Source organism: Canis lupus, chromosome X, assembly GCF_003254725.2.
Source record: "Canis lupus dingo isolate Sandy chromosome X, ASM325472v2, whole genome shotgun sequence".
Taxonomy (NCBI): Eukaryota; Metazoa; Chordata; class Mammalia; order Carnivora; family Canidae; genus Canis; species Canis lupus.
In genome coordinates, this window is record NC_064281.1 from 89,096,131 (window position 1) to 89,108,900 (window position 12,770).

Sequence of the window (12,770 nt, forward strand, 5' to 3'; positions counted from 1 at the left end):
ATGAAACAGGAGTGTTAATAGTGAAATAAGATACAACATAATTATATGGAATTGTATCAACTTCCAGATATCTGAACATGAACTATTTTCTGTGGGGACACATTGCAAATTATTTACAGTAAAAATTCTTTTGGTTGTAGATTTTACCAATTTGTATTGAACACCGTGAATCCAAATATTGATAGGATCAATATCTAAAATCCCAAGAAGTCTCAGAATTCCCAGTGATGAGTGTCCTGTTTTTCAGTTCCTTGGAGTAAAGACCCTATAATCCTTCAAGAATCTCATCCTCAAAATGACTCCTGTCATTTTGCTCTATCTTCTAATCTTAAATTGTTTTATACTTCCAAAGCAAAATATATCCAAAACTGTATAGGGGTGCCTGGGTGGCTCAGTTTGTTAAGCCTTCAACTCTTGGTTTCAGCTCAAGTCATGATCTCTGGTTTGTGAGACCAAGCCCTGCATCTGGTTCCATGCTCAGTGCAGAATTTGCTTCAGATTCTCTATCTCTCCCTCTCCCCCTCTGCCCCTCCCTCTACTTGTGTGCATGTGCACTTTCCCTGTAAAACAAATAAGTAAACAAACAAAGCTGTACAATGTGTTGTTATTTTTCCATCTTTTTAGGGGCCTCAGGAAGAGGCTGAGCAGATGAGTCCCTCAAACAAAGCCAAATAACCATTTGCTTTTATTATTTTCTCTGAACTTACGGCTAGTTTTGGAGAGATGTTATTTGCCTCTTTCCCTCTCTCTTTGTTGTAGACACAAAACAATGAAGCATTACTTTTCCCCACCTCCATTCTCCAACTTTGAGAGTTTGAGAGTCTTATTTGAACTAATCAAACAAAAGCTTTTAGGCTGCTTGGAGCAGGGACTTGACTATAGCTTCATCAGTAAAATAAAGTATCAATAAAATTGCGTGGCAACTAGAAATTAGGGCTCAGAGAGGCAAAACTAGTGGAGAGAATGATTTGGGAGATTCATCAATCTGGCTTCTAGAATGATTATCCGTGCTATAGAATTTCCCAGAGCTGAAGTGAAATATGCTCCCAGTTACCAGTTTTCCTGGCCTGACTGCAGAGTTACCAATCCAGATTTCCTCTATTGATATTGGGAAGGAGTTGGAGAGGATGCTTTAAAGAAGGAACACACACACACACACACACACACACACACACACACACACACACAAAGAAGGAACACAGCTTATGGTCACTGAGAAGTAGTATATCCCAATTATAAAATAATACAGTAGCAGTCAAGGTGGTATATCAGATTTGTGAGAATTCTTTTAAAGATTTTATTTATTTATTTATTTATTTATTTATTTATTTATTTATTTATTATTTTAGAGACCGAGAGAGCATGAGTGGTGGGAGGAACAAAAGGAGAGGGAGGATGGGGAGAATCTGAAGCAGACTCTGTGCTGAGCACAGAGCTCTATGCAGGGCTTGATCTCATGACCTTGAGGTCATGACCTGAGCCTAAATCAAGTGCCAGATGCTTAGCCAACTGAGCCACTCCGGCACTCCCAGATTTGTGAGAATTTTGTTGGCATGAGTCAATTGCTGAAAGCCTGGGCTATTTGAGAAGTTCTTATTCTGGACCTCAAGCCTAAGGACCTCACTCTAGAATTAATGATTTGTTGACCCACTGCCTAATGAGAGATCCAATCTGACATTTCTCCCAAAACATCCTCATTACCTAACAGTGGTGTTCAAATATTGCTAACACAACTGATTTGATACATTTAATTAACTGGCCATTTTGGATAGTTTACATAAGCTAATTGTAAGAAGGGACAAAATTCCTCTGTCCTCTTAGGTCCAGTAACTGGCAGTGTGAAATTAATTGACAAAGATAAGTTAAATAGAGTCAGTTTATTAACATGTGCATTATGCATACACATGGAAAAAAACCTCAGTGATGAGAAACTCAAAGTGGTGTTCAGAACTTGGGGTTATATAGCATCTTAATAAAAGAACATCAGATTTATAGAGAAGAGACAAAAAAAGGGGTTTAGGGTTTTAGAGTTGCAAACTGTAGGAAGGTAAATATATGGAGGAAACTAATAGAAGATAGGAATTATTTAGTAAAAGGTTTGTTATGTAGATTCTTCTTGGTGTCCATCTCTGGGCTGATAAGAGTCTAGAGCTCTCTGCCGGTCATTAAGAGTTCTGTCTTTCAGGAGTAAGGAAAAGAAAGACACATTTATAAATTCATATCCTGTTTTCAGGCAAATGGGGGAAGGCAGAGAGTTTTTCTTATATCTGTTTCTGCTCAATTGTCTCTAGCTCAAAATAATCCTTAATGCCAAAGTGGCACATTTTGGAGTGACATACCCTACATAATCAATTGAGTCAGATAAGTAGGAGCAAATGCCAGATCAATTAAATGAACATGAACCAAAAATAAGGACAATTATCAATTTTCTATTTTTCTACCAATTGGGTTACACAGCACTGAGATGCTATTTGGTAGAACTCAGGTGCCTTCTGTGAGATCCTGGGCTGAATGTGATGCTCAGGCCTGTAGATGCCTTCAGGGCAAAGGGAAATTGGAACTCTTCCTTCTCCTTATGTTCTTGGGACCAGATTCAGCTGGAAACAACTGGTCTCAGGAATGTACTGAATCAGACATCTACTCATTTCACCACATGGATTCCACTCTGTTAACTGATTTAATATCCCTCTCAATTACTCTCTATATGACGCCTAAGCAGACAGTTAATTTGATGTAAATAATCACTCATATTGGCCATTTTACTGAATTTTGAGGCTGATTTCTGCAAAATGAATAATCTGATTGTTAGCTCCTTTTGACTTGCTTTCATCCTGATGTTCTTGTTCTCATTATATTGGAAACTAAAGAAATACACAAAGAGAATCTAGAAAGACGTTTCAATCTTCCTAACTATCCTTCTTTCAGGGATACCCAGGTTTGGAAAAATACATGGCAATTAAGGTAAGGCTTCCCTATGGGTAAGTGAATTGAAAGAGTAGTGTTAAGTGTGTGTGTGTGTGTACGCACACGCGCGTGCACATGCGCGCATGCTTGTGCTTTATGAAACTTGGGAGAAGTGGAAATGCTATTGGTCTGGATAGGGACCCAGGTGGCTGGCATGGGGGAAAATTAAAATGACACTGGAAAACTTAAACTGAAAAAGACAGCCCACACACATTTTATTATTCTGTGATCTGCACCTCTAATCCTTGCCTTTATAATCAGGGCATTATATTCTGGTTTTTGCATTTAATAATTCCTGTTTTCCTTCAAAGCCTCATCTGTGTGTGTGAGTGGGGGTGAGAGGACAAATAAGATTTTTTTCTGAACCCTGTATCCTTCTCACAGAGGAGAAAATCCTCTCAGGAACATTTTTTTTAACCTGATCATTTAAATTTTACTGTTAAGTAATCTCATGATAAATAATAGGTATTCACCAGAAAAAAAATTAAAGTGATTTACCATTGTTGAACTCTGCTAGCCAAGCTGCACTTGCCCTGAAGAGCTGCATAATTTATTCAAATGACCTGAGGCTTTTAAAATCAATCTTCCTGCAGAAAAATTACCCCCCCTGTCCCCAGGAGAGTGAATTTTTTTGTGTTGTACTGCTTCCTATGGCTGACATTTATTTGACTCTCAAGTGTATTTACATTGTTGGCTTAACTTGGAGTACTTTGCTGAATCAATAATATGCTGTATTTCTTGCTTCAAGTGGTGTCAATATTATTGTTATTCCTTTTTTAAAAAACTTTTTTCCTTAATTCCCTGCAGTTACAAAGTTTTTGACTTGTGAAAATTTTTGCTTCTAAAATTATGAGGAAGCAGAGTAAATGTTCTTTTAATCTTCTGGGAAATGTGTGCCTCTTTAAACTTTATTTACGTCAGAACTTACTGTAATGAAGGACAAAAGCTCTAGACAAGGTCCCTTGCTCCTCGGGGGTGTTCAAGGCTAGGTCTCCCAGAGGCGAGCCTGCAGTTTGTTCTCAAGCGTTTATAGCTTACCTCCTGGCTGTTTCTTCGCAACCCGCATGAGAGGGGGCTAGAAATAGAGCAGGGTGGGAATCTGACCCATCGTGACCACTCAGGAGGCTCTGGCCTGGAAAATTCCCCTGGATGTGGCAAAAAACAAACATTAGAAATGGAGGGAGAAACTAGGCTTAAACAAAGAGCGAAACCAGTTCCCATTTCATCTCTCCTGCCGATAACCACATGTGCCCGCTCATTCGTTTCCCAGACATCATTTGGACAGAGCCTCTACCTGAATCTGTCCAGAGCATAGGAAATAAACATTTTGAAATGAAATACAATGGTGTGTATATATCTTAGGAGCATTTCCTCAATGCCCCAACTCGGTATAACCAAAAGAATCACCGAAAGGGTGGTGTGCAAACCTTTGAATCCTACCGTATTTTTCAGGCAAGGGTGACCTCTTCTTTCTGGTCCTATATGCTACAGGATTGATTGCAATATGGTGAATAAAATTAAGAAAAATATTTTCTCCCACATGGCAATCCTTCAAACTCTTTTTCCCATCTTTAGTGTTTTTGTGACAGTTTAGGCATGATTGGCTGTGGATTTTTGTAAATGTTGCATGTTTTCTTTTTGCCAGGACAAAGAACGAGAGGAAAGGGCCAGTGAGTGTTCCCTCCTGTAACGTGGAGGTTAAAGGCACAGACTCTGTCCTTCGATTGCCTCAGTTAAAATTCAGATGTCCTCATTTAATAGCTATGTGACCTCAAAAAAGTCGTTTAAACTCTGTGAGCCCTAGCTTCCCGATTTGGAAAGCAGAGGTAATAACAATACTTTATAATTGCATCTACCGTATGCGAAGCATAGTTTCAGGCACTTTCAGTCTATTAGCTCATTTATTTACTTGACATTTTTTATAGTTTTTAATCCTTTTATTATTCTTTTTAAACAAACGGCAGCAGGTATAGGGGACGGGGGGGGGGGGGGGGGGGGGGAGCGGAGGGGAAGCGAGGCCCCAGCCCTACAACCCCTCTCCAGTATATTAGCTCATTTAATTTTCATAACTCTGAGATGTGGGTAATTAACATCATCCCCATTTCTCAGATGAGAACACCACAACACCGAGAAGGAAAGTAACTTGGCCAAGGTCATAGGATAAGGAAGTGGGTATAGCTGAGCTTGTGGAGCCAGGTAGTTGTATCCTAGAGGCCATGTACAGACTAGTACGTTCTACTGGGTCCCTCTAAAATTATTAAGCACTCGGTACCAGTGTCTGGTACTTAGAGTTGACTGTTGGCTGTTAGTGTCACTACTGTCACCTGTTCAGATCTTTCTTTCTTTTGTCACTCTTGCTGCTGTGGGACTGATTGTAAGGTTGGTCACCCCCACTGCCAACAAAAAGAAAAATCAACATTGACCTGAGCTGTGGTGGTTGCCCGACCCTTCTTCACCTTGTGAGCTCTCTGTTTAAACCGCAAACAGGACAGGGACCTGCGGGAGGAGGCACTATATTTGCTAATACCTCTTTTCGAAGACATGAAATTTATATCCTTTCTGTCACCACCTCTCCAGCAACGAGCCAACAAAAATTGCTTGAAGCAAGGGAGAAGTTTTAGAAAGTTTAGACTTCGAGTAAAGTCGCTACTGTTTTTTAAGGCACAGAGGTAAAAAAAAAAAAATTCAAAAAGAAATGAAGATGGTAGAAGCCGTTGGTGGACAAAGGCTCTGCTACTAGAATAAATTCCCTGTTCTCCACTCCTTAACTCGTCTTAGAATGACAGTATCAGGGAAAAAAGAAAGAGAAAATTCTGCAAATAATTATATTCTTCTTTTAAAGTAAGCCACTGATTTCAAAATTCTCTAACACATTTGTGGAAACTTCATTTTTTTTGTTTGAGATTTATTTGAATGAGCTGTTATGATTGGAGACAGTGAGAATTTCAGATTAATGTTTTGCAGCCAAAAAAAAAAAAAAAACCTCTCTGGAAAGCTGGCAAGTGTTCATAAGTCAGCCCTAGAATTATGTAGGTTGAAGGCTCCCAGTGGACAGACCGAACATATAAGAAGGAAACCAGAGATCTGGTGCTATTACGTCCCCGAGTCTAAGGGAACGAATAAGCACAGAATTAAAAGCATTCTTCAGTCTGAATTTTTAAGGTAGGTCTGCACAATTTCTACATACTGTATTTGGAGAGTAGAACATACATTAAATGAAAATATTTTTTATGGATGAACTTTCCCTTTTTCCTGTATTTTAGCACTGTATTTTGCAAAACTCCTAAATTCTTTAACTGCTGTTTCTCTTACAGGGGTGCACTTAGGAACTAGGCAAGCTGATTTATGATAACTAACTTTTAAACTCCAGCAACCAGTAAGTCTTCAAGTGAGTTTATTTGAGATTCTTTCATGTTACTTTGTTAGGTCAAGATTATGAGAGAATGAGCTTTAGACAAAAATGATAACTTTGCTGTTTACTAGGAGATTCTTTGGTGATTTTGGTTTTCATTGAGTAGTTTGTATGTATTTTGAAACTGTCACAAGTAATAGCCTTTCCTTTACTATGTTTACTTCAGCTAATTTTCTTTTGTTTTAATGTTGCTCCTAAAAAAAAAAAAAAAAAAAAAAAACCTCACCACCACAACAAAACCCAGTATCACAGGAACCCGAGCACGGATTATAACATTTAAGAGCCATGTAGCACTGTTCCTATTTTGTTGTGTTAAAACTGAAATGATAGCAAAGGAAAAATGATACAATTATCTCATGATTCATCATTGATGTTCAGTTCTTTCATTGAGCAATCAAAACTATTTCTATTTGCCTTTAAATCAGATTTGGCTATTTTGTCTTGTTCTTTTCCTAATTGAAAAAGAAAATGGATTTCTTTTTAAGCTGATTAAACATCTAGATCGAAAACTAATAGTCTCTATTGAAATGTGAAAAGGGGGCTTTTAGAAATCTGTACCTACTCCATAGCTCCCTCTTAATGATATTATTATTGTGAAAACAATGGAAAAGTAGAAGTGAAGGAATTCTTTTTAAATTAGTGAAACCCAATCCTAACCCCGCCATCTCAATATGTTTCTTTTACATATTCTCTTTCAGTCTTTTGTGCATTCACTTATTTTTTTCATAGCTTATGTTACTTATATTTTCCACAGCTGTAATGATTTGTACATAATTAGTTACTTGAATAAGGCATTTCTCTATGCAAGAGCAGGCAGCAGTGTGGTTTCTAGAAAGTATACAGACTGAGATATGTACTCACGTGTTTTTGAAATATTAACTTTTCTTATTTCTTGATTCCTTCTTATTTGTTTCCCATATTGCTTGTCCAGGCTAACCTTTTGGACTATTGATTTTCTTTAAGCCTTTTGAAAATACGATAGAAATGATGGGCAAAATATAGTTCTGTTCAGAATTTTCAGTCTGTTGCTGAACTGCTTGGTGCTGTTGAGGAAATTCCCTTTTCTTCCTCGAGAAGCAAAATCCACTCTTACTTCACAAGGCATAGATGCGCTTCCCGGTGTTTTTTATAATTACCCACCTTTTTTTTGCTTTTGACAAACTTTCAGAATGCTAATGATTTAATGATGTCCTACACTCTGTGTGTGTTCTGAGAGTCCCTCTTTTTTTTTAAATTTTCACAGAAGGCATAAGAATTAGGAGCCACTGACCTTTCAATATGAAGAGCAACATCACCCTTGCCACCATCAGCAAAAACATTACCAACAGCCTTCACTTCGGACTTGTGAACATCATTGGCAACGAGTCTACCTTTAACTGCTCGCATAAGCCATCAGATAAGCACTTAGATGCAATTCCTGTCCTCTACTATATTATTTTTGTGATTGGATTTCTTGTCAATACTATTGTGGTTACACTGTTCTGTTGTCAAAAGGGTCCTAAAAAGGTTTCCAGCATTTACATCTTCAACCTGGCTGTGGCTGACTTGCTGCTTTTGGCTACTCTTCCTCTCTGGGCAACCTATTACTCTTACAGATATGACTGGCTCTTTGGACCTGTGATGTGCAAAGTTTTTGGTTCTTTCCTGACTCTGAACATGTTTGCTAGCATTTTTTTTATCACCTGCATGAGTGTTGATAGGTACCAATCTGTTATCTATCCCTTTCTGTCTCAAAGAAGAAATCCCTGGCAAGCATCTTATATAGTTCCCCTCGTTTGGTGTATGGCCTGTCTGTCCTCATTGCCAACATTCTATTTCCGAGATGTCAGAACCATTGAGTATTTGGGAGTGAATGCTTGCATTATGGCTTTCCCACCTGAGAAATATGCCCAATGGTCAGCTGGGATTGCCTTAATGAAAAATATCCTTGGTTTTATTATCCCTTTGATATTCATAGCAACATGCTATTTTGGCATCAGAAAACACTTACTGAAGACCAACAGCTATGGGAAGAACAGAATAACTCGTGACCAAGTCCTGAAGATGGCGGCTGCTGTTGTTCTGGCGTTCATCATTTGCTGGCTTCCCTTCCATGTTCTGACCTTCTTGGATGCTCTGGCCTGGATGGGTGTCATTAATAGCTGTGAAGTTATAGCAGTCATTGACCTGGCACTTCCTTTTGCCATCCTCCTGGGATTCACCAACAGCTGCATTAATCCCTTTCTGTATTGTTTTGTTGGTAACCGCTTCCAACAGAAGCTCCGCCGTGTGTTTCGGGTTCCAATTACTTGGCTCCAAGGCAAGCAAGAGAGTGTGTCGTGCCGCAAAAGCAGTTCCCTTAGAGAGATGGAGACTTTTGTGTCTTAAACATCAGAGTGGGATGCGTGTTAGCAACCACGGCTACTTGGTTTGAGGTCCCCTTGAATTATCTTTCAGTGCCTTTAGTCAAGTAATGAGTTTCTTCCTTAATGTAACCTTTTCTTACTCTTCTAGAACAGGAAACCAAATGTAACTCGAAGTGCTTTCCAGTGACTTTCAGGAATGGCCCATTTCCTTCAATTTATCGGTACTAGACTGTCGTTGGGAAGACATAACCATAACCTAGAAGTCACTGAGGATTTATCTCAAACTATAATTAATAACAAATTGTGAATGGTGACTTGAGGTTTCAGATTTCTTCTTGACAGATGCTGAATTGTTTTAAAATTGGTTTTTGTATCCATTTTCATCAGGCTTTCCTCTTGAACCAAGGCCAATTCTTTAACTCATTGCATTATTTACAAAACATCATGCTAAGAAATGTGAGCATTTCTAAGCGAAGTATACTATAGTAGATTGGTACTGGACTATTCAGGCTTTAGGCATGTGCCTTCTACTTTTAAAAATATTATAAATAATAGCCTTTTACATTTTACTTGAGCACAGGTTGATATTTAAGATATAGCTACATATCTAGTAGGGCTAGGAATATAGAGTAGATCACCCGTGCTCCTACATTTATCTTATTTTTACAGTTATAGGAAGCAAAATATATAATAACATAGATTTGAGATTAACAAATATTTGAGTGCTCATTAAACTCTGAATACACACTTTTTAGAACTTTCTATCCATTTTAACTATTGTTTGAAGATTTCTATGTTCTCTGACAATTTTTTGAAAATAATAACTAAACACTGTGTTTAGTTGTGTTATAAAATGTAAAGGTCACTTTTTAACATCCTTGACCTTTTGGTGCTTTGATATATAGGAAGTTGACTTGACTTTTATTATTGATGCTTTGATTCTGGGTTGCTTCCCAAAATATCTGGAGGGCTTCTTTAACTCTTTAGTTTGTAATAAACCTTTAACTGGCATGAGAAAAAGTTATGCCAGAATGGAGTTTTGATACCCGGGGAGACAAAGAGATCTGGCAAATGACAACTTTGGTGTCACACATGCACAAAAAAATCTACCTGTCTGGGCAGTGCAATGTGTCTTTGAAGGTGGAGACCATGGGGTAGTCTGAATCTATACCTATGGATTCTGTTTCTTTCACATTTTATAGGATTCTGTGGCACTCTCTTAAATCAATTGCTGGTCCATAGATCTCCTTTTCCACACTATTAGAACTCCCATCAGACGTGTATCTAAAATTGAGTTACCTAGAGTTGACTTAGAGTGTGAGTTCTAATTTTAGAAGTTAGACATTTCATTTTGCGCCAGCCCCACATTATACCAGGTTATCTAGGACCATCCTAGAGCAATGCTGACCTCTGAGGTAGAAATAGTTTCAAAGACTTAGTACTTCTGCCAGTTCCAGGGCTCTAGATGAAGAATTCTCTCACCCTACATTCTGGGAAATATCTAATTTCATGTAATCTATTATTATCAACAAAACAAATAGCTAAATGTATAACTGACTCTGACTTCATATTTTAAATAATTTTGTAAAACATTGCATATAAATAAAATGTTTAACTGAACGATCATGTGTACTTACTTTTCTTTTAAAAAATATTTATTTATTTATTTATTTATTTGAAAGAGAGAGAAAGAGAGAGAGAGAGAGAATGGGGAGGAGGGGCAGGGGGAGAGGGAGAAATTCCCAAGCAGACTCCATGCTGAGCATGGAGCCCAACTCAGGGCTCCATCTCAGACCCTGAGATCATGACCTGAGTCGAAGCCAAGAGTTGGATGCTTAAGTGACTAAGCCACCCCATCACCCTGTACTTACTTAAAAAAAATTGACTACTCCCAAGTATAGATTCTTACCTTTTTTTGTATCCTCCTTATAATCCCTACTGATACTTTATAGTTTCAGTCCCTGTCATTCCTTATCTGGCTTCTTTATGTATTAAGTCTCTATCTCTTGAGTCTCCAACCATAATTTCTTATTAATTACGAGAAGAAAGTCCAGATTGTCTATCAGCAAGACCATAAGAGATCTGATTGTTCCCAGACTCCCTGGCTTTCTCTCTCTCTGCTATCTCTCTCTTATACTCTAAGTTCAAGCATCACAAAAAGACCTACTGCTTTTTTAAGGCCTAATGTTCTTTCAGGCTCCTTTGCTTTTGTTCACACAATTTTGTCTTCTTGAACATTCCTCCAATCATCCTCACACCCAGGATCCTTCATTTAATCGATGAACACCTACTCAGCTTTTATCATTCTGCTCATGTCAATTCCTTTACCACAATAATATTTATTATACTAATTATAATACATTGCTCCACCTCCCCTAGGAGCTCCCTTAATAAAGAGAATTGTTTCTCTAGTTCTTGGAATGTTAATCCTGCTTCCACTTCCATAGGAGGCCAGTATTGAGCCTAGAGTGGTTCTCTGAAGCTTGGACCACAGTGGTCTTTTCCGGGACTAAGGAGAAATGTCAATTGAAAAGGTGGGCATGCAAACTCTGACTGCAGAAATATACACAGGTATAAAGGCCCTCTTCTCTCTTTGCAAATGTAAGTTTCAGGTAAGTTTCTCAGATAGCAAATGTAGCTATTCTTCTAATTTGACCATATTTCCAGGTATTACCTAATCCCCTTCCTTTTTCTATGGGTCCTCCTTTATTCACCTCAACTACACAATGCCCAAGAGCCACTTAGTAATAACAACAATAGCTACTATTAGGTGAACATTATATGCTCTATACTATTATATATATTTTATATGAATTATCCCATTTTATTCCCACAATGACTCAATTATCCTCATTTTATAAATGAGGACACTGAGGCACAAATGAGTCCCTACTAATGTTTAAATTTGGCTCTGACAGCTGATCTGAGTAATCTTAACAGCAGTATTTAGTAGTTTAAATATGGATCCTAAGCTACCAATCACGTACTTCAGAGATGGTCTTAAACCATCCCTCTAAATTTCATTGCTTGCACATGCCTGACAACAGCAATACAAGAACTCTGGGCAGGTGGCATATTTGCAACTATGGAGAAAAGGAGAGGAGGCAGATGGGTGAGGCTTTCTCTCTTGTCCTCCACTGTCTCTTTCTTGTGCTCAATGCTGTACAGAATTATATGTAGTAACCACTACCCCTTGCTGTCTCCACTTTAAACATTTCTTTTGAGCAACAAAAATACTTAAACTCTGTGAAATGAGATTATATAGGGTTACCGGAGAAATTAATCTCTTGAAATTTGCAGAAGGAATATGCATTTTTATTATGGAAAGGGAAGTATTAGTTCTTTCTACATTTTATGTCCCTAAATTAGATCTGCTAAATAGAATGTCTTAGAAAAATTTCTTTTTTTTCCCGATCTTTTGAGGTCTTTATCTAAATGAGAGACATTCTGAAGGAAAGCACATTGTATTTTGATGTTTCTTCTTCTTTTTTTCCATAAGGACCCCAGAGTGGGAAACTATTTCGTGACCTCACATATCAACAAAAGAAAAATCCAAACCTAACAAGTTGAATTAACCACATATGTTGACTGGAGCAAGAAAGGGTTGAGGTCCTAAGGAAAGTATAGCACTTAATTAGCTGTTAATTCCTAGATAAACTATATCAGTAATGATGACTCATGTAAAATAACAGAAATTCATATGCTATCACTAAAAATAATCACTTCCCCTGCAAAAGACCAGTGGCATATAGCTGAGTTGACCAGCCTTCTACACATTTGTGTTCACTTACACAAACAAACCTACAAAGGGTTAACATCCTCAGAAAGAAAATTCTTCTGGGATGAAAGAATTCTTTACAAAATGAGAAATATTTGGTATGTATGTCTTATTAATAATCGATATTTTTTCATTATTGAAAAGTGTAACTATATAGATTAAAAACTAGCCATAGAGATAATCACTGTTAGTAGTATGGGATAAGATTACAGCTATTAATATAGACACAGACACATATACACTATTTGTTTTTTATCTCTTTATCCATATT

General features: G+C 37.7%; 1 protein-coding gene across 2 annotated transcripts; it reads left to right on the forward strand.

Moving 5' to 3' along the window:
• Positions 1-5,969: 5,969 nt before the first annotated feature.
• On the forward strand, positions 5,970-10,311 carry AGTR2 (angiotensin II receptor type 2). 2 transcript variants are annotated; one of them, XM_025431804.3, is made up of 3 exons: positions 5,970-6,126; positions 6,279-6,352; positions 7,620-10,311. In XM_025431804.3, exon 3 carries the CDS (start codon positions 7,655-7,657, stop codon positions 8,741-8,743), a length of 1,089 nt encoding a protein of 362 aa, XP_025287589.1. In that variant the 5' UTR covers positions 5,970-6,126; positions 6,279-6,352; positions 7,620-7,654; the 3' UTR covers positions 8,744-10,311. The 2 variants fall into 2 exon arrangements, with proteins under 2 accessions (XP_025287589.1, XP_025287590.1); XM_025431805.3 differs by having other exon boundaries at positions 6,279-6,340.
• Positions 10,312-12,770: the final 2,459 nt, after the last annotated feature.